The sequence below is a fragment of the Diachasma alloeum genome, unplaced genomic scaffold, assembly GCF_001412515.2.
Source record: "Diachasma alloeum isolate Michigan unplaced genomic scaffold, Dall2.0 Dall_scaffold_00291, whole genome shotgun sequence".
Classification (NCBI taxonomy): domain Eukaryota; kingdom Metazoa; phylum Arthropoda; class Insecta; order Hymenoptera; family Braconidae; genus Diachasma; species Diachasma alloeum.
This window is the reverse complement of record NW_021680430.1, coordinates 1,270,334-1,297,833: the sequence shown is the minus strand read 5'-3', so window position 1 is coordinate 1,297,833 and position 27,500 is coordinate 1,270,334. Positions and strand designations below refer to the sequence as shown.

General features: G+C 40.9%; 2 protein-coding genes across 2 annotated transcripts; both read right to left on the bottom strand.

Moving 5' to 3' along the window:
* Nucleotides 1–7,727: 7,727 nt before the first annotated feature.
* LOC107039059 (chymotrypsin-2-like) lies at nt 7,728–9,177 on the bottom strand. Its single transcript, XM_015258497.1, has 4 exons — nt 9,126–9,177; nt 8,906–9,059; nt 8,169–8,556; nt 7,728–7,883 (listed from the first exon to the last, which is right to left on the bottom strand). The coding sequence occupies exons 1-4, from the start codon at nt 9,175–9,177 to the stop codon at nt 7,728–7,730; spliced, it is 750 nt and encodes a 249-aa protein (XP_015113983.1).
* A 15,185-nt stretch (nt 9,178–24,362) lies between these two features.
* Nucleotides 24,363–26,464, bottom strand: LOC107039068 (acidic mammalian chitinase). Its single transcript, XM_015258509.1, has 5 exons — nt 26,401–26,464; nt 26,205–26,268; nt 25,241–25,863; nt 24,872–25,164; nt 24,363–24,787 (listed from the first exon to the last, which is right to left on the bottom strand). Exons 2-5 carry the CDS (start codon nt 26,266–26,268, stop codon nt 24,586–24,588), a joined length of 1,182 nt encoding a protein of 393 aa, XP_015113995.1. The 5' UTR covers nt 26,401–26,464; the 3' UTR covers nt 24,363–24,585.
* Between the last annotated feature and the right edge of the window lie 1,036 nt (nt 26,465–27,500).

The following is a 27,500-nucleotide window of genomic DNA, read 5'->3' as shown; positions in this document are numbered from 1 at the left end:
GGGGGGGGGGGGGGGGGGGGGGGGGGGGGGGTTCTTGAAGATTCAATCGTTAGGTCGGCGGGTTGGGGCCCGCGATTGAGGCGAGAGTAGTTCGCAGTTAATTTAGAGTGCACGGAGAGAAGTATTCAGTAAAAATTACCGAGCAATTCGCGTAATCCGCAATGGGGAATCATTTTCCGGCAATTTTTGTAGGAATGGAAGAGAAGAAATCTGAAACTTTCAGTGAATTTTCAGGCTCATCACCGAACAAAGTACGAAATTTCACTTTTTATTGAATTTTACCTCGCGCGCGGATTCCGTTTCGAAAAGTAATTTTTACGTATTTTTCTGGTAATTTTTATTGAATTTTTCTCTCCGTGTGAACAAATTGGAAAAATAGGCGATAATTCTACAATTTCAATTATTTGTTATTGGAGAATAGCCTTGGGGAGGTTTATAGCTTTCACAAGCCTCATCGCAGTGTCTCCACGTGCCTCACGAACTCCCATTAAATTTTATCGAGTCAGAAGCAAGAAATAAAATTTATTATCTAATAAACTGTTACAGAAGACAATCGTCAATTCTTGGGTATTTTCATGTTTCTGTCCTGAGTTTCAAATGCAGAGGAATTTTTTTTAATAAAACGTGAACGTTGATTCTGTATTTTCTGGCCCGTCTAATGCCACTGAGACCCTCACTTGCCTCAGAAATGCAGAAATAAAATAGTATATTGTGCATCAAGGGCGGAAATTCATGTTTTCCCGCCCGAGGTGTATGGAAGAATCGGTAAGCGACAGTGATGATGGCGCCGCACCCGTCAGACCGAAGAAGAAAAAAAAAGTGCATCATACAATGATTAGAGATCGGCAGGAAAATAATTTCCATTATTGTTATTATTATTTCATTACTATATCAATGGTTAATGAAAAAATGGAATTATTATTTTTTTCGTAATGAATAATATTATGAAATGTCATTTTCATTACAATACTAATGAGAAATGAAAATGAAAAACGATATACATGATTTATCAATCGATAATGGCATAAAATTTATTTTCACTATTATAATAATGGATAATGAAAACGGAAAAGTGCAATTATTTTCGTAATGAACAATGAAACCAAAGATGTAATTGCCACACGTGAGTCTCAGCTTTTCGATGCATGTATCGGAATCTGAGTGACTAAAATTTACTAGATGCATAAAAGTGAAAAATAAATGGTGGAAATAGTTTGTTGTTCGGGAAAAAAATTCATTGGATTTGATTTCAACGAACTCAATTAGACAAACACTAAATTAGTTACTTGCTTGCTTTGCAAAAATTAATAAAATCTACCTAAAACACGAAAAATCATTATTTTTGCGCGGGATTTTTGCAATCACGTTTACTACTGAAATCACAAGAATATTTTAATAAACTAAACCGCAAGGTCAGCATGTGAATACTGATTTGAATTACTCTGATGAATCGAAATTCTAAAGTCGCAAAATTGAGAAAAAAATCCGATATTTGTTTTGAAGTGAAATTCGCTTGTATAATTTTACCGAATCGCCGAAATCTTCATAAGAAATATTTTAATTTTTTATCCGGATGCATAATTTCAGGGAGACGCTGGCAGTCCATTCGTTGACGAGAATATCGTATATGGTGTGCAATATGATTGTTATAATTCAGTAACGAAGCGGTAAAACGGTTCAAGTCGACTTAGCCCTCTACTGATTTCTTGAGGAATATCTCCGAATCTAAGGGAGATAGCGAAATTTTCATAATGAGCTTTTTCATAGATCTCAATTCGCTCTACAAACAAGGTTATAACGAAAATTTTGCTATTTGCCTTAGATTCCGAGATATTCATCGAAAACTGACCAAAAGCTAACATCGACTTAAACCGTTTTACCGCTTCGCTACTGAATCGAAACCTAATCAGGCTCGCCTGGGCATGACTCGATTGAAAAAATACGACTGTGAAAAAATAAATGCTTCTCTCAAGTAAATGGATATTTGGCAAAAATAATTTTTTGTCTCAGTGTGGCTAACATCCTTAACACTGTAATTAATTGAGAATTGATGTTTTTCAAATTCGCGAAAAAACTCGTTCCGCAAAATCTCGAGGGCTGAGTCGAGTGATATCAGCCACACCGTTGCGGCAGGAAAGATATTTCGGGCCGGTGAACAAGGTAAACAAAGCTAGTTGCCCCGACTACAGAATCTAGACGCGCAAGCAGTCTTTGCGAGTGACGTCTCTCTCTAGAACCCCGGACTGACGACGATTAATCAACCCCTCCTTTCTGGAACCACAGATGCCCTCTCCCTCACCTCGTCCTCCCTCAGTGTGTGTTCCCCGTACATGTGCGTGTGCATTTAGCGGGACTTCGCATTTTCATTAATCCCACTTTTCGTCAGATCGTCATGTGTCGCTAGAGTGGACGAAGAAAGAAAAACAGAAACGATGAGAAACGAGAGATTTCGACGGGGTGATGTATTTTTTTTCGTCTCCTTTGCACGATTAAGATACATCGTCGTTGAATTCTCTCAACTCTGACTGATGCGTTCAGAGAAATGACCCATTTTAATCAAATAAAACTGTTTATTTGAAAATTTCGGTTTCTTTCAACAATTTTTTCGTTTCTTTGTAAATTCGGAAAATCGTATTTATTTCGATGGAATTATTTCATATGAAGTAAATCATTTGTCCGTCAGCTTCAGTGTCTATACACATGCTCGGGCGATGATTTTTTTTCGGGCAACACTAGATTTCGACAAGAGTGTCAACAAATAGTGATGATGGGTGCTTTTAAAGGGGTTGGAGGGCCCGTCTTAAAACAATTATCGTTAACCGACCAAGACGGTGATAGGCCGCAGCGTGAGCCAGAGTCCAACATAAATAGTTGGAGCAGGCAACAACAGAAAAGTGATTGATGATGATACTGTAAGCGCACGCTTTTGCCCGTGTCCAGGGCTCGTGCTACACAAATGCACCGAACACGAGAGCCACGAAAAAAAAGGAGACGAAAAAAAGAACTGTAGCCGAAGAAAAAAGTAAATTGCAGACACATACACATACATTACGGCGACTCTTTCGCACGGAGTTGTATAATATCAGAGGCATTCGGACACTGTGGGGCCCCTGTCAGCGTGCAGCGATAATAAATAATAATCTGAGGGGAGGGCGATCCTTGTGGGAAGGGAGATGGCAATGAAAGAGAAGTGAAGACTGAGCCCGGTCTAGGCGGTTTCGGTGACGGAGGGGACAGCACGATATTCCGAGTGAATAACGCAAATGATTTCTACTACTGACTTCATTTCGCCGGTTAGATAATCATACTGGGACAGTGGATGAGGAGAAAAAGGACGCGTGAAAAATGTAGTTACCAACCGCACGTGGAAACGCCCCCGGGAGTATGATGTATTGCATTTTCTAGGTTCATTAATGCTCACGGCGAGGCATTATAGCAATCTGCCCTTTGAATAAACTGTGGAGTCTTCATCACTCATTTTATTTCATCATTGTTGCATTGGGAATGAAGAGGAGGAATTGAAAAGGTAAATTCAGATTTTCGAACGGTATTTATTTTTTATTTTTGGGACGACTTTGAAAAATTTTAACTCGTATTTTATTTTTTATTTTTTCCAATCGTGATGGCGCGGAAAAATGTACACCTGAGTATTGAATGAGGGAAATGATCAACATAAAATATGAAATCAGTCCCACGTTCATACGATTTTTCTTCTTGACGATGTGAACTCTGAAAGTTTGTGGATGACACTTTTGAAAGGGACGCTAACCTCCTTCGGCGATGAAATTGAAGCGCACGCATGCGCCTAGATTCCTTGCGCATGCGCTGAGGGGTAATCTAACGCATTTTCGTTTACACCGACGGCTTACACTTCCCAAAGTGAATTTTTAAAAATTAACGAAACGTGAAGAGAGTGTTCGTTTCGATTGATTATATTGGTGGTGAAATTTCTAGGTTATAGCCGTCCGTTTACTTTCTCCATTGACAGCTCAGAAGGGACTCTCGATGGATTTCCACCAGTCATTTTTCATTTTTCTATTCTTCGTCAGAATTTGAAATTTTTATTGCAATTTTGGCTTCGGCAATAGCCATTTAATCATGTCATTACTAGTTTAGACTTCAGAACTTCTTTTAGAATAAAAAATGGACCTGAAGGGGAATGCCTTGAGCGTTAGAAACCCAGTGCAATTTGATTGATGATTCTTTATTGCTGACATTGGCACAATCGAAGTTTTGAATTACAGTTAAATTTAGAATGAGTCAATTGTTAATATCATTCACCAATTTTTTTATTTTAAAAATAACCGTCAATTTAAATTTTCAAATCCCGAATTATTTTATCAACCAATAATTAAAAAATTAAATAACCAATTATTATATTATTCTTCAAATTTCAATAACGATAAGTAAATCTAAATTACTGTATGGTGCAACATCTCATAATATTACTAAAGTAATGATTGATGCCGATGTATGATGGCCCAAAGTCATCTTAATAAACCGTGAAGAGATTAAATAAAAATTTCATAAAACAAAAATCTATCAGTTAAAAAAAATGTCTCCTCCTGTATTTTTTTTAAAGCCATCATTTTTTTCTCTCTCCCATCATCACCAAACTGAGCAAAATTCTTTCGTAGTACTACTTTCTCCCTAGAAATATCCAAAATGAAGACACAACAATTTTCCACGGGAGAATTATACCTGGCCCCCTTCAATATTTCCGAACGACGTTCGTCGATATTTTATGACGCTGCCTCCAACGACAGCGCCCAGCATCAGCCCTAGAATATCTGAGGACACGCGAGGCCACGCGCCAGCTGTGGACTTCCTTGCGGACTCCCCTCTCGTCCACCGTGAAGCGCTATTATTAATTTTTATTTCACCTCTCCTCCCGTAAACAAAATTATTGATGTTTCCTCCAGGTAGGTCTTGCCCCAAGACTCCTCTGACCCTAACAATGACTCATAAAAACTTTCTCTCCGAAGTGGTAGCCCCTTGTCGTCACCCGTGCGGGTCTCCATAAAAGTATTCTCGCAAATTTCACGATGATTCGTTCGACCTTTTCTCCCGTCGAAAATATTTTCCCCAGGAGTCTCCATGTTTTTCCTTACGAGAGAATAGAGTTCACAAAAAAGCCGGACTAATGCCTCTGTGTCCTCCGTATCTGACGCAAGGTCATCGCACCCCTAAACGGAAAATGGAATTTGAGTTAGCTCCAGTGGAGCCCCGGCACTTTGCGATTTTCAATTAGTTGTGCTCGACAATTTTCCCCGAACCTCCGAATTAAATGGGGGACTGCCGCGCGTGAAATGGCGGATCGACATATGTGACGCGCGCTAACCTCTATTTTCTGTTCACAGGGGCGAAAAAAGGGAGTACGGTGTACCTAAGGGGGGCGGCGTCAGCTACCATTTGGGAAAATTGGGAATATCGGGACAGACCAGACGGTTAGGCTGCTATTATTGTACGATTGATTTATACTTTGTTTGGAGAATACGGTTGGGCCACAATGACGGGGTATCGGGAGTAGTTTTTCAATAGCGTTTTTGTCCGAGATTCCATTATTTTTAATTGGATGACGAAAAATTTCAACTCAAATGAGACAGACAACACATGACGTCTCTGTTTTCGAAGATTGGGCAGAGGATTTTTCAAAATAAAATTTAAAAAAGATAAGGGGCTTCAAAAATAAAAATTTCTTTAGATCACATCTGTATCGAGGAAGACATATTTTTTGTCTTTGACATATGACGGTTTTAAAATGACGATTTTCCCACTGATGACATCTCCATTACCTCCGACATATTTTGTCAAAATAAACAGTGGGAGGTAAATAATAATCCTTCAGGGGCACACCCAGGGGCGCTGCAGCGTAGCATCTAATGCGCTAAAATCCCTTCGGAAGGTATCAACAAACATTTGGCTGGCTTCACGGCCTCTCAAAAGCAGCGCTACGAGCGCCATGAGAATATTACTCGACTAATTCGCGTCAATGTTTACCCGTTGGGTGCTAATCTCAGTGACCCATCCCCCGAGAGGACACGACACCCCATTGTACGAGGCTCAAGTACCTGAAGATGACCTGGGGATTATCCTTTATTTGGGGCTCCCTCGGACATACCAGAGTTACTCCCCGAAGGACCTCCCCCACTCCAGGCAACTCTGACTCTTTTCAGAAGACGTAAAACATCCTCCGACAGTTTTATTTTTTTGCTGCATGAAATTCACGTGATTTTTTTTCCCCGCCCGCTGCAGAAATAAGGAGACAACTTTATTCAATCAGACGGTAGTCGAGACTCCGGCGCAGTAGGAGGGCAAGAAAAACGATTGACGCTTCACTTCTGGGCGGAATGACAACAGCGCAAACGTGCCGATGAATTCGTGATGAGACGAGAGTGCAGAAGGTCAGGATATCAGGGAGAAACTTTGGACTTTATCAAGTTGGCAAAGCTCTCATCATGCGGAAGACTTTAATCATAATTAAAAAGTGGTTTGGGAAAAAAATTAGCGAGGAGTGGGATTAGCAGGTGTAATAGAATTTCAAGTAACCACACTCTACTTAATATTCATTTAATTTGAAAGAACATTTCAGTAGCGAAGTGGTCAAACGGTTTAAGTCAATTTAATCTTTAGTTGAGTTTTCCAGAAATATTTCCGAATTCAAGGGAGATAGCGAAATTTTCATAATAACCTTTTTTGTAGAGCGAATTGAGTGCTACTAAAAAGGTTATGAGAAAAAATTTGCTACCTCCCTTAAATTTCGAGATATTCATTGAAAACTGGCCAGTAGCCGAAATCGACTTAATCCGTTTGACCACTTCGCTACTGATTTATTTATTTTTCCTCGCCATGTATACCCTATCCAAGTTTTTACATATTTGCGGTTTCATGGGCCGACTTCCTCTCCAACCGTGTCGCATTGTACCCCAGGAGGTGTACTCCACTCCAGACTCTCCTGGTGACTAAGCGAACCATGGAAAACCCTAGTAGACTCGAGCTTCCATCGACCGAGCTTCATCGGAGAATTTTTTCCTAACACTCCTCCGATGATTCTCTGTGTTCGACGGTTTCCAAAAAAATAAAAATCCCAATTGCCCCGAGCCGGACTCGAACCCGCGCCTCACGGGTCCCGCCGTCCGGCCGACCGATTCAAACACTTCGGCCACCGTCGCCGGTCGAAAGAACTTTGAGTTCTACGAGTTTTTTTCTCGTGAATGTGGAAAATTATGGACGGATGTTGATCATATTATCCGCTATTTTCCAAACTGCTACAGAGGAAAAAATAAATTAGGATATAACCATATCGGTCAGAAAAAAAGGAAACCTCGAGCATACGTCAGCTGAACGTCAAACGGATGAATTTAACTTCCACGATTCGAGTTTCTAAATGAGGAGGCTGATGGACATACGTGCGGAGCTGTCTTTGGCGTTTATTCAACGATGTATCAGCACTTTTTGCGCCCCGCCCAAGGAACGCCCGGTGCTATGTAAGGGGAGAGTGATTGCACAAGTGCCCATCGTGGAGGGCTGATCCAAATAATTGAAAAAAAAACATTAATTATACATCAAATCATTTTTTTATTCGCCAATGGACAAAAAAGGCAGCAAATTGATCAGATACGTTTGTGTTTGAAGAATTTTTATTTCGTCATATGAACGTCCAAGTTACATAAGCAGATCATCATTAACAAAAGTAAACCGGTGATTGAATTCCTCGGGAAACCCCTCTAAACGTCGCCATAAGTTTCCATATTCTCCTTGACCCAGTCCATGAAGGTCCAAACTCGGGTGAAAACATCCGGGTATCCGAAGGCGCAGGGGTAGCCGAAGGATACGAGGCCCACGAGGACGCCATCGGATGTCAAGGGACCACCAGAGTCGCCCTGGAAAAGACCCCCCAAGATGAAGCAAATTCCTACCTTAATGTCTTTCCTAAAAGAAGAAACAGGTCACGACGTCTGCGATCTCACGTCCTATAGGTGCGCCGTGGCACTAGCCGTACGGTAAAAGTCACGGACGCGTAATGATGTGACCTTCAACCGAAATATCTCGAACATATCGCAAACATCACGAGCCTGTCAAACTCAAGCCCGAGGTTGCCCCCTCCCACTTGTCTATTCTCACGGCATAAGGGCGTATTCATAAAAACGAAAAAAAAAATCACTTACGTGACACGCGCCCTCTCCGACCTTCGTAAACGTGCAGATATGATCGTGTGTCACCACACTATGAATAGATTTGCATTTAGCCTGATCAATAATGACGAGATCCAACTCCTGGAGTTTATCGGGAAGTGCGCTGCCGAGTCTAGTGGAGCCCCATCCGCTGATCACAGCGGGGTAGTCCACTTGCTCAAAGTCACTGGTTGGAGGGGCGATCGGGGCTACCCTGTCACTGAACCACATTCTCGTAGCGAGCCTCACTAATCCGATGTCGTTGGCGAATTTACTGGCGTCGTAGTCCTCGTTCGGGATCACCATGCTGACGTTATATTTGGTTCCACCTTTGCTGAGACGGTTCGTGCCGACGACGACTTTGATTGACGATGCTGTTTTACTAAAATTAAATTATATTCGAATAATTTAGCTTATGAGCAATTGCTGAGTTCAAGAATTGAAGAGCAGTTCAAAACATGTGCTCCATCGCCATCAGAAATTTGGCCTCAAGGATTTACTTGACAAGGAATCACTAAATTCCTTGAAGGACACATACGACGTGACATAATTTTACGAAAGTCGTCACAGAAATACCGAATCAATATCCCAAACATCTCAAACCCCCGTCGCACTCTCGACTGAGTCAATCATCTCATTCGTCTATTCTCACGTCCCAGACGCGCCGGCAGACTAGTCACTAGAAACGGACGACAAAAATTCCTTGACTTGTTGAGGCCATTAGTACTTACGATACGAGGCAGTGGGCAGCAGTCAACACCCAGCGCTCGTTGATGATGACTCCACCACAAAAATGAGAGCCTTGACGAAATCTCAGAGAAACTTGATACGGATGGGCGCCTTCTGCAGCATCGTGGCCTCCAACGACTCTCGCGATGTCTCGACCTTCGTAAAACGTAAGTATTGTCAACCCTATCAGTCTTAATTACCTACCTTGAAGTGTTCACTTACCTGAAACGGCCAACCCGAGAGTCAGGAGAATCGCTGTAATGAAGAGCTGCATTTCGACGTGATCTGTCTAGCTTCTCTAGTGATTCCGATCCTGCTCTTGCTCTTTTATACATCAGTCTCGATCCAGGATGTTTCGATACTGTCATCACATTCTGATTGATAGAGATTTCGTAGATGGCATCATCCGAATATCGCGCGTCTGGTGGATTACGATCAATTTTTCTCAGAAGATATGAGGATACTTTAACATTTATCGGATGATGATCTACTCTAGGTCTAATTCAATCGACATCTCCAATCACTTCGGGCTTCTTAACTGATTCGGAAATAAATCGGGGCTTTATCGGTAGCTGAACTGCGTCGTATTCTCCACTTTCTTTGTTGATGTTTTATTACAGATGAGAAATGTTTTTTTCAAACTTAATCTTTTATTTTCATTTGCGGTTTTAGGCGCGAAGAACTATTCGAAATTCTTGAACTGTTTATTTTGGACAAGTGGAATTTTCTGATTGAATAAATATATGAGTTAATTAACTAATTAATTAATTCAAGGAATTTATTTTATTCAAAAACAGCATTTCTCTGCGTGTCATCAAAAAAATTCTCATCGGTTCTGAAACATTGATGAACAGTTCCAGGAATAAATGTCTTTTTTTCTACAATTGTTTTTCCTTTTGTCCATCGTGAGAAAAAAAATCATTAGACAAAGAAAAATGAATTAAATATATTCCAAGATCAACAATGCGCGGGATAACGGTGCGAGCGTCTGTGGGGGATCGTTGTCGTATCAATGCGATGGATTGACTGTTCTTCCGATGATAAACGATGTTACGGTTCCTCGGAGCCCATACCACCGAGTGCCCCCTCATGTACCGCAAATACTGGGATATCCACCCTCGATTCGATTCAAGCGCAGAAGCAACAATGAGAATAGATAAACCGTCGAGAGAGAGAGAACAATTTTCTCTGAACCGAGAATAAACATTTATCTCAATATTTATCACCTTATTTATTCAATTAATTATTCTCCACTTTTTCTGATTTAATCCACTGAGATAAGATGGTATGACAAAGTGACCACAAGTTGCGAGTAAACTCGGGCAATTTTTTTTATTTCACGAAAAGTTAACGACTGTTTTGCGTGCGCAGGAGGTGACATTGTGTGTGGTATTCTTGCTTACTACGTGTGCACGCGTCTTTTTCGGTTGCTCGCGACACACCCTGCTGCTGCACGCATGATACAACTGGTGTTTTCGGTGGCAATTAAAAAATAAAAATTTGAAATTTGTAATTTGAAATTTGAATAATCATAATCGGAAGGTCCCGGGTTCGAACCCCCGTCTGGACTATTAATTTTTTCAGTAAAAATTGTCTGGTTACTCATATTGAGAATAATACCGATTCCCTCCTCAGTGATAGGCATATCCACCAATTATAATTACCGTTAAATTGTGAAGCCTTCAATGTTTAACATAAATCTTAAAAAATTTTAATCTTAAAGTAACCATCAACTTGTACAATTAAATTTCGAAATATTCTATCAACTAATAATTTAGGTAGGAAATTACATTTTAGTATTTCAAATATTTTATTCATCTTCAATCGCAAAATTTAGCTAATAAATTCTGCAATATTTATAATTCGGTACATATAGTTAAACTTTGAACAATATAGCGATATAATCCTTTTTAATGTTCCCAAAATCTAATATTATTGTCTATCGCTGTCCCTTCTACCTCATCCAAACCCGATTCAATAATTTCCTATGACGTCACAAAGATGAGGAACGCTATATGAATTTCCTTCTTTAATTTAAAAATAAAGTACATCGTACTGTTTTTTAAACGATGGTTTGCACGTTGAATGAGATTGTGGAAGAGGACGAGTCCGCACCTTCCAACGAGTCTGAAAAAAAGGGAGAAGTTGGCCGCGCGAGTGTGCGCTCCGGGAATTTAATTTATCGATGCCTCGTCGCGCGGTTCGTCTGGGTGCACGGGGTCGTTCAATGTATCATTAGGCAGTTATTGCGATCACCGGCGCTCACTTTTATTTCAGGTATAAGAGAGATTATTTTTTTTCCATCCACGTGTGTTCACGGATACATGTTAAGGCATATGCAACGCGGGACACCGGGACTACAAGGGAAAATACCCGCTGTGGCGTGCGCGTAGGTGAGCCGTTCTGGCTTCATTCACGTCAGACACTGCGACCACGTCATTTATCTGGCCTGCCTCGATCCGGCTAACGATCCATTGCTTTGGAATTCACTCGTCGAGTTGTTCGCAGTGGATGCTGGGGTTAAAATTCTGGTGGTATTCAAATGCCGAATCAATGCGCATTGTTCAGAAAACAATTTCTGGGTTTCTAATGTTACACAAGACATTTTTCAATGCTGATGCTTAATTGAAATGAATTTATGATTGCTTGAATCGATTGTGACGTTCCGGCATTTTTCTCACGTTTTCGAGTGATTGATTGGTTTTTTATGGTGAAAGAGTTTTGGGATTGAATGGGGATTGAGATGGAAGAGGGGGGGATGGGCTGGGATCATTTGGGTGTAGAGAATGAAGAAGAAAGGTTGTCATGAAAATAATGTAAAGTATTTCGCGATTTTAGATCAGATTAAGTACACGGAGGGAAATATTCAGTGAAAATTACGGAACAATTCGGAATCGTTTTCCGGCATTTTTTATGGGAATGGAAGAGAAGAAATCTGAAGCGTTCAGTGAATTCTCAGGTTCATCACCGAACAAAGTACAAAATTGTCACGTAATTTTTCCCGAAGAAGTAAAATATTACAGAAATTTGCCGACTTATTGTGCCTCCAAAATCAAAAAATCTTGAACGTTCAACAAAAGTCTCTCGGGAAGGGATGAACTCTTTTCATCCCAAGTCTCCGGACAAAATGAAACAAAAAATAACCCAAAAATGCAAACGAAACATGAGTCATAAATAATAATGGCAATTCTGTTCCAGAGAAAAGTTTGCTACCACAAACAGACTCTCGCAATTTTTATCACTCATAAATACCGAGAATAGGAGTTCATCACAGCCTGGACTTATGCAAACAGACGGAAGTTGTCTCAAGATAATAAATAATCAGTTATTGACGTTTGTTTACTCTTGTTGGCAGTTGAATGAGGGTCAATGAAGACAAAGAAACCGAGATGATAATTGCGAATACAATATCGCAATTATTTCAAAACACTCAATTGACGGGAGATGATTCGATCACGTGCGAGGGAACGTTTTATGAGGCGCTGTCCATCAGGCTTGTACCCCACCAGCGTAAAACACGCCGCACACGCCGGTTAATTAGTCGTACCTCGCTCTGGAGGTAATTAATCAACAGGTGTCTGTCTTACCTGTCGGAACAATTAGGCGCACCCTTTCATTTGCATCGGGCATTGCCGAATGGAACGGAGGGGAAAAGAATTAATGTAATTATGTCATTTGCGGGACTCGGTTTTAATTCCAGTTTTTGTCAATTTTTGTGTTTCCGTTGGGTCAACATTCCAATTTTGAAAGACGAGAAATAAAAAAAAATACAATTTAGCAGTGAAGGGAAGACGAGTCGTTTTCAGAAACATTGATTGAATCAAAAGAAATTATTTTGCACGAATGAATTATTTATTTTTTATAGTTGAACCGGATGAATGAATAAATTCATTATCCTAATTAGTACATGTCACAAACATGAGGAAAATAATTTATAAACAATAACTGAATAATAATAATAATAATAATAAATCATTAATCAGATAATAAATGACATAATAAATAAAAAAATAATGAAATAATAAGATAATAAAATAATGATAAAATAATAAATAATAATAATTTATGAATAATAATTGGTCGTTTTAGCATGAAATTGAATGTCGTCCAAGAATTACATGTTGAAAGGACATGGAATATCATCTCGACATGAAATCAGATCGCGCCATGCGATGTTCTATGCAAATTTTTTCGACATCAATTTCACAATAACCTTCCGCAACCGCAAAAACACCGCCACTATCCCCGAATAATCCCAAATTGACATGTCTGGGTGCAACGATGCTCAAATAGAAATTCAATTGATCTTGTCCCCGTGGTGTCAGACAATTCATCTTAGTCCACCCGTTGGCGACGTTTCGATCGTTCTCGCGTTTTCCGCGTCTACGTATACGATATACTCTTGGATTTTGTTGCCCATACGACGCTCCGTCGGCGCGCTCTTGCGACGATTTCATTCCATCTCGGTTCGTCGAGGGGGAGGGGGGCGGGGGGAGAAAAAAAAACCGGGACAGCTGTCCAGCCGACCGCCAAACTACCCATTAATTACAAAAGTCCTGCAAACTCACATTCGCTTATTTGTCTCTGGCCTCCCAGCCGCACTCCTGGACCACCCTGTGCAACCCCTCTTGTGGCACTGTCCATCAATAAAAATCGTCGCCTGCCAAACTCCAGAGACATCCTCGTTTTCTCACAGGAGACGTCGCCTTCCGCTCGGTTAATTGAATTTAATTGAATTGACAAGTGCATTTGTTTTTACGGGACATCGCATTCTGCACTGCGACGGTTTTTGGATCTCTTTTCGGGCAAATTGAAAATTCGACAAATGAATTAATTCTTGATCATGAAATAATCGAGGCGATCACTTTCATTCATTTCACAGCAAAATAAATGAATTTCAAACGTGAATTGAGATGTTTAGGCACCTGTCCGTCTGAAATAAAATGAAATGAAATAAAAATAATAATAAAAACAATAAATAATAATAATAAAATGATAATATTAAATAAAATGAAACATTGTCTGAATCTCAAACATGAATTAAGATGATTAGGTACCTGTTCATCTGAAATTCAGACAAATTTTTGTTTTTTTCAGACGTTTTCTAGTGTCTGAAAAATTTCTACAAAAGATGTGTGAAATTCAGACGCGTTTTTGCTGTGTTCGCATTATCATGATCTAGTGAGCAATAAAGGGGGAGAAATAGTCATTTTTTATTAATATTGGTACTGCTGATCGTTGTTAACTCGGGTGAGGAAGAGGTTTACACCAAAAACAGGATCATTTAGACCCGAAAACGACCAAATTTTTTGACTCGGGTCCGTCCGGAAATTTGAGTACATAGTGGCCAAAAATTAATGCACGAGTAAATCATCCAGATCCGTCTTCGGCTCGGTCAGATTTGACGCCACGGAAAAGGCGATTTATCTGAATAATGCACACACCATTACCTCTGGGTGTCCCCACCTCGCGACCCGGTTGGGCTCTCAATTTCATGCGAAATATAGAATGGTAGTCTAGTTTTTGGCATTGGCCGGGGGGATTATTATCTACGTCAACAAATATTTCTTTCACTCTTCTGATTTTGTAAGCATATCAGGAATTTTTCGTCGGCCCACATGGAGAGAAGAAATATTCAATAAAAATTACGTATCTTTTCCGGAATTACCAGAGCGAAATGTGGTTTTGGGAAACTTTACGGAACTGTCACGGAATTTTTCCAGAGCGTTCCGTAATTTTTATCTGAATCTCCAGTGAAAAATTACGAAACCGTCACTTAAATTTTCTAAGTCCATTCCGTAATCGGTGAGTGAATTGAAGTTCCGTAATTTTTACTGAATATTTCTCTCCGTGCAGTGAGGATGATGGGCAGATTCATTTACAAATGGATAATTTTTTTATTGATAAATATATTCCTTTTCACATTCTCCAATTCTTCAATTTGAAGAATCAAATTGAAATGAAATTTTTCAAATTCACGAAAAATATAAAATCAACAGAATTGAACAATTAATAAATACACGTAATTACGATTTCTCAATTAATTTCAATGATTTCTAAATAAAAAAAAACAGCATTTTCACTTTCTCATTTTTATACAGCGAGCACATTCTCAAAAACCATTTTTTCATCGCGATAAAATGCAGTAGAAGACGTGAGGCAAGATAAGTATCACCAAACCGCCAATCCTCCAACATAACGAAGAGAATCGGATTGGAGCGGTTGCAATCACACAAGCGTGTATACATTTGTAATGGTTTCCCATTGAAATGAAATGAGCAGAACTACCCGCCATACGGCTCCCGGTATATTTGTCTCAGCGGCCCAGTACAGACTGGATCGTATTAATCCCCTGCTAATGAGCAGTCTCGGATCTGGGATAAAACGCCGGCCTCCGCACAGCATCCCGCCCAGCCTATTAAATCTTTCTCATTCGTAAACACCAAGTCGTCGGCAATATTTAATGCTGCTTGTGTCGCTTCATCACCTCTCGATATTCCTGCGTATTCGGTTCCACGAGTCAACGAATTCTGGGGGTAAAAAATAGCCGATTAATGTGTGAATGGATCGCCATTTGGCTACTTCTCAAGGGGATTTATTCTTGCATGAAGCTGGGGGGGGCGTGGCCCCCCCCCGCGCACTTATTTGGCATGTTTCTATATTTTTTGGGTTCCTTTTTTCAATTCTCCTCACACACATGACCCCCATATGACCTCCGTTTGATGCTAACCGATTTTGGGCTCCCTATTCGCTTCGTTTGCCAACTCCGGAGGGGCTCGGCCCCTCCGCTCATTTATTCAGGATATTTTTCCGTTTCTTCAGATACTGTCAACCCTGTGAAAAAGTATCGTAATAAAATAAAGGAATACTATTACCGCAGTTCTAGTAAGGGCTCCTGAAAGATCAGTACGATTTTAGTTAGAAATGGGGGACTAGGCCCCCTGCTCGCTTCGTTTGCCAATCCCGGAGGGGCTTGCCCCCTCTACGCATTTATTCAAGATATTTTTCCGTTTCTTCAGATACTGCCCTCCCCCCACACACATGACGTCCACATGACCCCCTTTCGATGTAAACTCTTGCAAAGCTCGTGACCCTTGCGACTCTAAAAAAAGTATGATAACAAAATTAAGGAATACTGTTACCGCAATTCTCATAAAAGCCCCTGAAAGCTCAATATAATTTTAATTCCAAATGGGGGGGCTAGGCCCCCCCGCGGAGCAGTTTGAGATATTCCTCCATTTCTCAAGATTTTTTTGACTCCCCTCATACACTAACCCCCATCTGATGCTCGTGATCCTCGTAACTCTCAAAATCATCACCCTAAAATAATAAATAATAATAATGGCAAAGTAGGACGATTTCGTTAATGAAAAAAATTCCGGTTCTTTTGAACTGCCGCTGAAGAAGGATCCAGGGGGTTGAAAATAGTCGACTGGGAGCGGAAGCAACAAATAATGGCCGCGAGGTGTGGATGCAAACTGTGCGTAGCATTTTGCCGCTTCTCATCCGCGCACAGCATATCCGACCAGCGGAAGAACGACAGGCCGAGCGAAAATTCAACGTGTATATGCGTAAAACGACGCGCCCCATATAATCCCGGCGATGCTTCTCAAGTCTCCTCCGCCTCGTAGATCGCACACTCGTACCAAGCGTCAAGAGGAAAGATTGCGACATATTGGTAGAAATGACTGCATTCAGTTGGCAAAAGGGGGTGCCTCGGAGTCGGCAGTTTTGACGCGTCAGAGGACATTCAGAGATAGTGGCTGTTCAACGCTAACCTATGCTATGCTCATACGGATTTAGGTGTTTAACTGTTACATGCGTCATTGTAGAGGGCCTCGGTGTATATTCACAATGTCGTGGGGCTACGGTGGAGTCCAAAACAAACATTGGAGTGTCGTGAATCAACGATTTATCGCGATGACACGTGTCCCAGTGGAAAGCTAAATTATATTGCTGTCAGTGGTGGAAATATACTTTGAATGAATCTATTTGCTGATATTTTCTTCGAGAATCCTGTCGCAATTTTTGGCGGACTGAGTTCCTTCTAAAAATTGTATCCAGACCCTGAGGTCATTTTTACTTCTCATGTCGATATGAAGAGTTAAAATGGGGTTAAATGAGAAATAAAAAATAATACCGATGGAAAACAGGTGGGAAGTTGCTCCTGTAGTGCGTAGAGTATAGTTATTTTGATAATAAATTAGTTTGCTTATTTTTTTCCATTGCATATTAGTCATAGCGTATTTTATTTTCCTGCATTGAATTAATCCCTTTCCAAGTAATTGTTTTAGATTTTCCACTTAATGAATTTCTAAAAAATTCTGAACATTTCGATGAAATATTATTGGGAATATTTTATTTATACATAGTTGAACGCATTCGAAACATCACATTTAAAGGAACCATGAGAAAGCTAACTTTCAGGGGAATTCATGAAAAATTCGAAATTTCCAAAAATTATCCTAAAAATCAAATTAACCGAGACAGTTATTGTAACCATCTTTCAACTTCATAGTCACATTGAAACAAACATATTAAGCTATGATTGAATTCATTTGAAGCGCAATATCCAGAGATATCTGCGGAATTGTGATTTTCGAAAAATACGAAATTTTGGAAAAATTTCACAGAAATCAAAATAACGATTATTGCTATCGCTTTCATCTTCGAACTCGGTCAAAAGGACATCTCAACGAATTTTTTAAGCCATCATTCAATGAATAACATTTTTTTAGCTATCGTGTTACAACTGAATTTTGAAAAAATTCGAAAATTAAAAAAATGAATTAATGAATTAAATTTTAATTAATGGCGATGGATGGGGCTGAGCAATACCTTCATTTGAGAAGAAAAAATGGTTCAATTCCATCGATTCATCAGCGAGAAATTGACGAAAAAGTTTGTTACGTACACACATACATACGAACGTCCGGACACCGGCTAAAATAGTATATTTCGTAACGAGTGCAAAAAAGTGTTTTTTGGCGAGTGGGAGGTTATAATCCCACGAGCTAAAAAACATTTTTTCACGAGTTACGAACAATATTTTTCATCACAATGTGGCGGAAATTGGACTTTTAGGCACGCGGAGCGTGCCGAAAAGTTCACTTTTCATCACAGCGTGATGAAAAATGCATTTTCGGACTTTCGGGATCATAACGGGTCAATATAACACAGAAAATCCAAACCGTAAATTTGAACGATTACAATGCTTCCATTCGGCAGCAAAAAATATTCTTCTGCTGCTGTCAACGAAAATATCCCCTCCAGCTTCTAGCCCCGTGATAAGACATCTACCTCTCATTATCAGACATCCCGGCATATGCCTTAATCATCGAGCGCAGCCGGATGATAATCAGAAAACAGTGGCTCGCAGGGGCGACGACGATACACTAGAAGGTGGTGCTTATCGACCCATTAGGAGGATCCGCTTTCTTTCCCCAGGTACTTCATTCGAATCGACCAGGACCCCGGCGTATCGCGGCGATGAATCTGTACGGCAAGCGCTCTTTCACGCTTCCACGACTTGGACATCGAGGATACAAGTATGTGTATGCTTTATTACTTCAACGCCGAGTAATAAAGTTGTATTACCAATTAGCGTAATGCGGTGTGCGCTAAAGTAGCTGCGTATCGTCATTAGCGTCGTTACGATACATCATTCATCCATTTTATTAAAGAGGGGATTCAACGAACCGTCGTGGGGAGTATTTTTCTCCAAACTTGTGGGAGCTGCGTGGGAGGATATTATTGTGCTCTCAAAAAATGATCGCCCCAACAAATTTATTATGAACAATTCAGGTCGGTATTAGGTCTGAGTTGAATTCTGCGGCGTTACAATACCCCAAAATTTATCGACTCGGTGAATGATCACCCCTGATTACCCAGTTATCATAATTCCTCACTTCCCATCAAAGAACAACCCAACTGAGGAATGATTGCCCTGATGACTTCAAGTGATGATGGACACCTGAATGTGTCATGGGAAAGTGGTAAAAATACAAATGGTGTGAATGGTAATGATGCACCGTCCCCGGGAGGCATCAAATGCCTCAACGTCGACATTGACTTCACCGGCAATCTCTGTGAACCTCGTCATTACGGCAGCTGTGTGGCGACGGGTTATTACCTGTTTAATATTAAACCCGCCTTTAATCGCGGTTAATTAATGACTGGAGATTAGCGTAATTATGATTAGCCGGAATTATGGCAATCAAGTGGTATACCACTACTGTTCAAGGGGCTTCGACTTATTCGGTTATCTTGGGACGACTGCGCTAATTCATTTTGCTTTCCGGCACCATAAGCCAATTTGTAATTCTATTAATGGAAGTGATTAAAAATGGGAAATATTTTTTTTCTCTCTTGATAATTTAGAAAAGATGAAGTAGTTCAGGTGCGATTTTTTATGGTTGAGGCCTGACCGCAAGGGTCATAAGGGTCAAGGGTCGTAAGGGCCATATTAGGATCATACAAGGGCTAATGAGGTTTATATGGTTCATATAAATGGATGGTCTTAATCCCGTTGAAATCCTCAAGGGTCGCAAGGTTCAAGAATCACAAGCATTGGGTTCATAAAAGGTTCTCAAGGGCCTCAAAATGAATGGTCACAAGGGTTATAGTGACGTCATTCAAGGGCTTATGGGGTTTATATGGTTCACATAAATAGATGGTCTTAATCCCTTTGAAATCCTCAAGAGCCGCAAGGGCCAAGGATTATATCGGGTTCATACAAGGGTTTATGAAGGATTCACAAGGATTATATCGGGGTCATACAAGGGCTTATGGAGGTTATATGGGTCATGTGAAGTCTTTGAAATCCGCAAGGGTCTCAAGGGCCTCGAAAATGAAAGGTCACAAGGGTTATATCAGGATTATACAAGGGCTTATGAGGTTAATATGGTTCACATAAATAGATGAATAGATCTGAATCCCTTTGAAATCCTCAAGGGTCGCCAGGGCCAAGGTTCACAAGGATTATATCGGGTTCATACAAGGGCTTATCAAGGTTATACGAGTCATGTGAAGTCTTTGAAATCCGCAAGGGTCTCAAGGGCTTCGAAGAACAAAGGTCACAAGGGTTACATCCGAGGCATAAAAGGGCTTATGAGGGCTATATGGTTCCTATAGACACACACTCTTAACTCCTTTGAAATCGCCAAGGGTCGTACGGATCAAGGGTCACATTCACCATTCTTTAACGTATTCAAAAGCAAAAAACAATAATTAATAGTCTCCACATTTTATACGAATCAACCTTCGATCAGCATCTCATCAATAAAATTATCGATTAACAAGATGAAGTCATTAAGACATGATTAATGACCAAGCCAAGCGCTCTCTTCTTATCGTCTCACGTACAGGAAGAGAATTCCGCGGGAAAGTGACTTCACGATACGAGACTCATTGATGTGGAAAAATAGTACGGAAGCATCAACAAATGCGTGATAAGGGATGGGAACAGCTACGAATATTCATCGATACCGAGAAGGTCGTGGAAGATTGAGGGCCTGAATGAAAGCGGTTAGATAGAAAAGTGACGGGAATAAATGGACTCGAGGGTATCCCAACAGTGGAAATGAACATACAGCCGTTTGCTGCTGACGAGTTTCGTTAATTATTCAGACTCGATGCATTTGAATATCAACGAATGGGCATTTTTTAATACTTCAATGAATAATAATAATTTTAACTTCCAATGACTTCGCGAATTTCAGGCAATTCGTTATGCGCGGAAACTTGTAATTAAGTGTATTTCACAATTTTTCAATTCATAATTTTAGTCGGAAGAATTAGTTGTGTGATCCATGAGGCTGATGAATTCAAACTACCCCAGGGGTGGAAATATTTTCTAACCCTCCATCTGTGGGATGCTCTACGAAATACTGACACTGCCTTCTCATGGCCGGTAAGAGTGGGGCTTGGCGTTATCGATGGGCGGTGGTAGGATGGTAACAGAGCCAGATAAATCGTTTCACATTTTGGGGGCAATCAATATAATGTGTTGGCGAGGAAGTGAGTTATCCTCTGACCACAAAGAGACCGACTACGACGTTTGAGGCGGTAAACTCAATGAATTTTTTACAAATGCGGCCCGTGAACCTGCACGGAAAAATTTTTATTTTGAAAAATATATAAAAAAATATCGTGATTTGGCCGAATTTACATTAAAAAATATATAAAATATATGGTTTATATGTATTTTTTATATGTTCTGGATAAATGTGGAAAATATGTGGAATTGGCCCGTATTATATATATTTTTTATATATTTTTTGATGGCGGAACCGAAGATATATTATTTCTTACAATTTTGAGCTCCGATAACACGAGGAATATTCTCGTTACAATTGCCTCATTCATAAATGTATCAGTCTCGGATTTTTATTAATTAATTCATCAGTTGATTAATCTAAAAAAAATATTCTTCTACATTTTTTACTGGGGAATATTGAAGATATCCCTTTTGGAGATATTACGAATTATAATACTTGGGTTTTGTGTTTTTATTTTAGAAACTAATTGTAAAAGAATATATGGAGTGTATCCCAAATTAAAAGTCACAGTCAAATATCAAGAGATACTCTGGACAAAAGGTTCATTATTTACGGCAATTTTGATGCTGATTTTGAAATCGTCACACGGACCTCAATTTTTCGCCCCTACTACACTGAGAGAAAAACGAACACGTTGTCAAAAAAGTCGTGTTTGGGCCAACAAAATCGCTAGTTGAAAATTGCCAAAAAAGAATTTGTTTGGTTCGAATTTGAAAGTCTCAAACATGAATAATTGTTCTGCTTTCGACAGCAAGAAATATTTGGCTCAAGAGGCGGATAAGCCACACCAGACGGTGCCTTTTCAGGATGAAAATGTCTCATATAAAGAAAAATTTATCAACAAATATTTTATCCCTAAGTTTCAAGATTGCTATCATATCATTATTATTGAGAATGCAATTTTTTTTGATCTACGAAATCCATTTTCGCGACAAAAATTCGTCATTCCGGCGCACTCTCTGCACGTTTGGCACAAAAAAATCCTTTTTTAATAATTTTCAAAAAAATATTTTCTTGGCCCAAGTAAGACTTGTCGTTTTTCCCTCAGTGTAATGTAGCAATCATATTCGCGACCCTCATATATTTCTCAGAGGGTCACCCCCGCGACCCGTCTCAGGACGCCGCGAATATCAAGAGCAACAAAAGTCCCGAGCAGTTGAAACCTCATGAAATGTCAAATGAATGCCAGATAACTGTCTCCGCACAATGGGAATGAGGTCGCGGCAGACGCTTGAGGGTGGAAGCGCGGCGGGACCATCGGGTTGCCCGCAGCTCATCGCGGAGCGATCACATCTCATCGCGTCCCGCCATCGCTAGGAGTATTACGAGATCCTCCCCCTCCCCCCCCTCCCTCCTCATCGCGGTCGCGGGGGTCCTGTCGTGCACAACCCCATCGCGATTTCTACCAACGGGTCTCTGCGCACAGGGATATCACCGTGCTCTATCAGCATATCCGACCGCTTAGCACCTACTTCCCAGGAGTGTGATACGCTCGTAACTCATTTGAATTACACATTTCCCTCGGATCCACACGGAACCAGTGTAGGTACAACCGAGCGACAGAGGAATCGTTTCTGCCATTCTGTCAGCACTCCCGCGCGGGAAACCCCTTGTGAATTGTCATCTCTCTGGTATTCCCCCCCCCCCGCGCCGCGGTTGAAAATCCGTTCGACGCCAGTCACGTCATGGTCCCTGAAATATTTCGAACTCTCGTGAATTATGCATTGGACATTACGAATCGCGAATCATGAGTGAGAGGAGCACTCGCAAGATAGCGTTCGCGGGGGAAAGGGTTAACTACTTCGGGGCATGCGGCGAGATATTCGACGTGGGGATGTGGAACGTGCGAAAATCTGAGGTGAAATTTTTCGGGGAAAATTAGTCGGGGGATTTTCGCGGTTCGGTTGAGGTGCACGGAGAGAGGTTCAATAAAAATTACCAGAAGAAAAAACGTAAAAATTACGTTGCGAAAGGTAATCCGCGAACGAATTCCCCGTTGCGGATTACGTGAGGCGTTCCGTAATTTTTACTGAATACTCCTCTCCGTGTGCATGTCCCAGTATCTGACTGTTTAGTACACGGAGAGAAATTATTTAGAAGAATTCTAGTGCTAGTAAAATTCCTAAGGACTTCTGTGAAAATTATTTCCCAGTACTTTCTTAGTACTTTCGTAACCAAAAACGATTATTTTCTGTCCAGTAAAGGTAACTACACCTTCAGAATGTCCCATCTACGAGAAACATCACCAGAATTGTCTTCTGAAGTTGTAAAACGTTCGGAACCCTTCAATCCCGCCGAAAAAACCAAATCTTGATCGGTTAACAGTTGAAAAGTTCTCTGTTGTACCGACTGAGCACTTGGGAAGAAAGATTTACGCATTAAATGTGTGAAAAGTGGTTTCCAGAAGCACTTGCTTCTGTTCACTCGGGCTGTACGACTCCCTGGCGCCTCGCTCCGCTAATCGCAACCCATTAAGAGTCCCTTCTTCTTACCCTGCCACTTGGATTTCACCGTACTACCCACTTGAATTTCTCCTCACTTCTCCAGTGCTCTCATTGGCTGTTGCATGTGAGCATCAGCCAGTTAAACGGGTTCTGGAGTTGAATTTTCTCGCTGTAATCTTACCCTGGATGCTTGCAAAGTTTTGGGTACGTGGGGAAACTTTGATGAAACTTTTGAACATCGGGGAATGGTGAAGTTTGATGCTTTTACGAGAATTCTTGGAGTTTGGATGTATTCAATTTCTGATGAGAATTGATGCTCGGAGGTGAAGGTTTTCGGTATGAGTGATTTTATTTGTAATTAGTTGTGACTCTTCCAAAGAAACTCTGGATTATTCAGATCTGAAACCCACAAAATTTTTCGATTCCGTCGGGAAAATCGATGCCCATTAAAAAAAAAATGTGGCGATTAAGGTGTTTCATGCGAAAAAGATAAATAATGACATTCATCTGGAATTCATGTAGAATGTTTATAATTACAACTGAATTGTCTGTGAATTTTCCTAAATTTTTTTCAGATTTCCTTTTCAAGTTATTAACGATTGAAGTCGTTTCTTATATATGGACTCTTATGGAGATTTTCCTGTTTAGCATGAAACTATATTATCAACTCAGATGGTAAAGTAGTTTTGAGCTAAAGAGAAAGAAGCGACTTCAATCCTTAATAACTTGAAAAGGAAATCTGAAAAATTCGAGGAAAATTCGTCGATTATTTAATGGCGATTGCAAACATTCGATATGAATACTACAAAGACTCTGTTCATTTAAAAATATGCAAAAGGTGGACTCTATGGATAGCTTGATGTTTGTCTCCAGCATAACGATGCAGAATATTCGAGACGCGTTATATGAATTTCGGAATAATAATTGATTGTAGCTCGCGCCACAAAAAAAATCCATTTCACATTTTTCATTTGTTTATTTCCCCAAACTAAATACATACATTGATCTTTGCATAAACTCATCAACATATCCATTCTCCTAATACCGAAAAAAACTCCTATCGGAGAATCATATGACATATAACTTCACATTGATGACTTGAAGATTTGGATCAGCTTCAAGGACGGTCCTGGTGAGCACTGCCTGCCCAGAGCCCGCATTCGGGTTTCTAGCTGGTGCTTAAGTAGAAGCCCTAGTCATTGCCGCGGGGGCCGGGGTCTCCTCTTTGACCGGCTGCCCACCACGAAGAACTGCATTGAGAGCCTTGAGGATCGGGAACTTCTCGCCGCAAGCACCGTTCTTGTCGTCAGTCTCTAGACTCCAGATCATGGCGCCCCCGAGTCTCAATTGCTTGATGTAGTTGGCTTTTTCCGTCACGGATCTGTGCAGGTGAAGGGCAAAATGAATGTTGGACTTGAAAATGTTTTCTAAAGTCATGAATTTGATCGACGAAACCATCACTCACTTGACATTATCATAGCTGACCCACTGGTTCCCCTTGAAGGCATATGGAGCTTGTGCCTTCTCGTCGAAACGAACTGTCCACTGACCTTCCCGAATCTGTTCGCAAAGTTCGTTGTAACCGAACGATCCTGATTCTCGCACGTAAGGTCCGGGTTGACCAGCGGAAGGTGCTGGAGCGCCAGGAGCATTGTTATTCGGATCCGCCAGGGTCCAGGTTTTTCCGTAAGTTGGAACACCAACGACTAGCTTCTCCTTGGGACAGCCTTGATCCAGCCAGTACTTGACACATGATTCCTAGGATCAAAAGACGACAGACGAAAGATGAAGCTGGTCAGACTTCTGTCGGTTATTCAGAATCTTCACTACTTACGACTGACAGGTCTCCGCGAAGACCGGCATGATGACCGGTCTTAGGTTCCCATGAGCCATGGAAGTCATAAGTCATCAGATTGATGAAGTCCAGATGCTGACTTATCGCCGGAATGTCGTAGGCCTGTGATGCCGTCCACGTCCCCGCGGCAACAGCTGCTGTCAGCAGAAGACCACCTTCCTTATTGAAGCGTTCCTTCAACTCCTTCAGGAGCAGGACAAAGTTGTTGCGATCAGCAGGGACTCCACCATTGCGAGTCGGGTACTCCCAGTCAACGTCGAAACCGTCGAATTTGTACTGCTTCAGAAGGGCTACAGCGCTGTCTATAAACTGTCTGCGGGATTCCGCAGAGGACACCATGTTCGAGTATTTGGATCCGTGACTGTCTACAGCCCCTCCGATAGCGATGAGAAGCTTGGCTGTGGGATTCTTCGCACGCAGCTGTGTGAACTCCTGGAGTCCGTTGACTCCATCACCATTCGATGACACCACCTGATTTCCTTGGAGAGTAACGAAGGTCCAGATGAAGTGCGTGCAGAGGGAGGCGTCTATGTCCGCTGTGACGAATTTGCCATTTCCCGGTCGCCAATTCGCCCAACTACCGAAGTAGCAGACGATTCTGTCTAATTATGGGAAAATTTGGTAGATGAGTTGTTTTCTTTTTAATCCTAGCCCGGTGGCTTGGCGCAGTGGGTAAGTTCGTTGCCTCACGAGCGAAAGTTTCCGAGTTCAAAACCCGGCCGGGTAGAATGGTGAGATCTAACCATTTAAAGTCTTGATCATCATCGCAGCATACCCTAACCGGGTCGAAGTGATGTAAAATCTATCGTTGGATTATTTACATAACTTCATTCGAGTATTATTTAAATATGAACTATGGTTGTACTGTCATCTTATATTTAGTTGCTATGAACATATTTTGATGAGGCAGTTCATCAGAAAAGATGAGAATGAAAGCACTTACTTTCGGCGGTGACTGTTAGGGCAGCAGCCAAACAACTGACGAGGAGAAAAGTCAGAGAACGCATCTAGAATTAAGGTCATGGGTCAAACTTTGTGACGATAAATTATCTTCCTCAATATGTTTCAAATGTTTCTTATTCCAATCGATCCAATTCGTTGAAGAATTCAAGTATCGTATAGAAATTTTTGGAACCTACCGTGATTTTAGTTTTGATGACTGGAACCACCTGCAGTGTACTATTGATGATTCTTCACTGTTTAACGTTCAGTCGCTCGCACGTCTGCTTTTATAGTGCATAACCGCACGCCTTAATTACCTAACGCATTCATTGAAACACTTGTTACCGATAACAGATGATGCGTTGTGCGAAACGTGAGAGACAATTGATTGATGTTTCACTTGTTAAGAAACACATTCTTTGTTTATCCATTCTCTAGAAATTGTAACTGTGTCAGGGTGTTTCTGGCATGACCCAAATGAGTGAATTACCTCGCAGGTAATTAGCTCGATAATTGCCTCGGCACGAGTCAATCATGTTTGGCGATAAGACAAGGAAAGACAAGGAAAGGACGGCATTCAGAGCCCTCAGAATTGGAAATTTCGCACCGCAAGCGCCCGCCACATCATCTGACATTAAATGCGCAGGCGACATTCAGCGTCATGACGACATTGAAATCTTGAGACGACATTAAATGCCGAAGTGACATTCCCCGTTGCAATAACATTACAATCTCGATACGACATTAAATGGCGAGACAACATTGAGTGATCACGACATTAAAATCGTTAGACAGCATTAAATGCCGAAGCGGCATGGAATATCGCAATACTCGTAATCCTCCTCCTGAAGTTGAAAATTTCTTAAATTGAACTCTTTCACCTCCCGCGGTATTTATACGCACCCGGGCAACGAATTAAATTGATGCGAATCACAAATCATTACTTTTGAAAGCCGAAATTAATCTTTTGTCCGGAGCATCTCTAAGCACCGAAGTTTATTCAATTGTTATCGGACGTCAGGCTTTGTAAACTTACATCTGGTCAAAAGCGATATGTGAAACTATCTTTTTGACTATTATGTGACTGTCCTGCAGGTGTTCACGCGTAATCTATGATGATATCGGATATAATTTCCCGGATCTTTTTGTACTGAAGAGCATAAACTGGATGAATTAGTCACTCTCCTCAACAAAGAACAATAATTCAGACGCATGATAACATATTTTGACTCGTTATCATCACAGACCTAGGGGTTCCCATCAACACAACAGGAACAACTAATTATTTCGGGGTGAT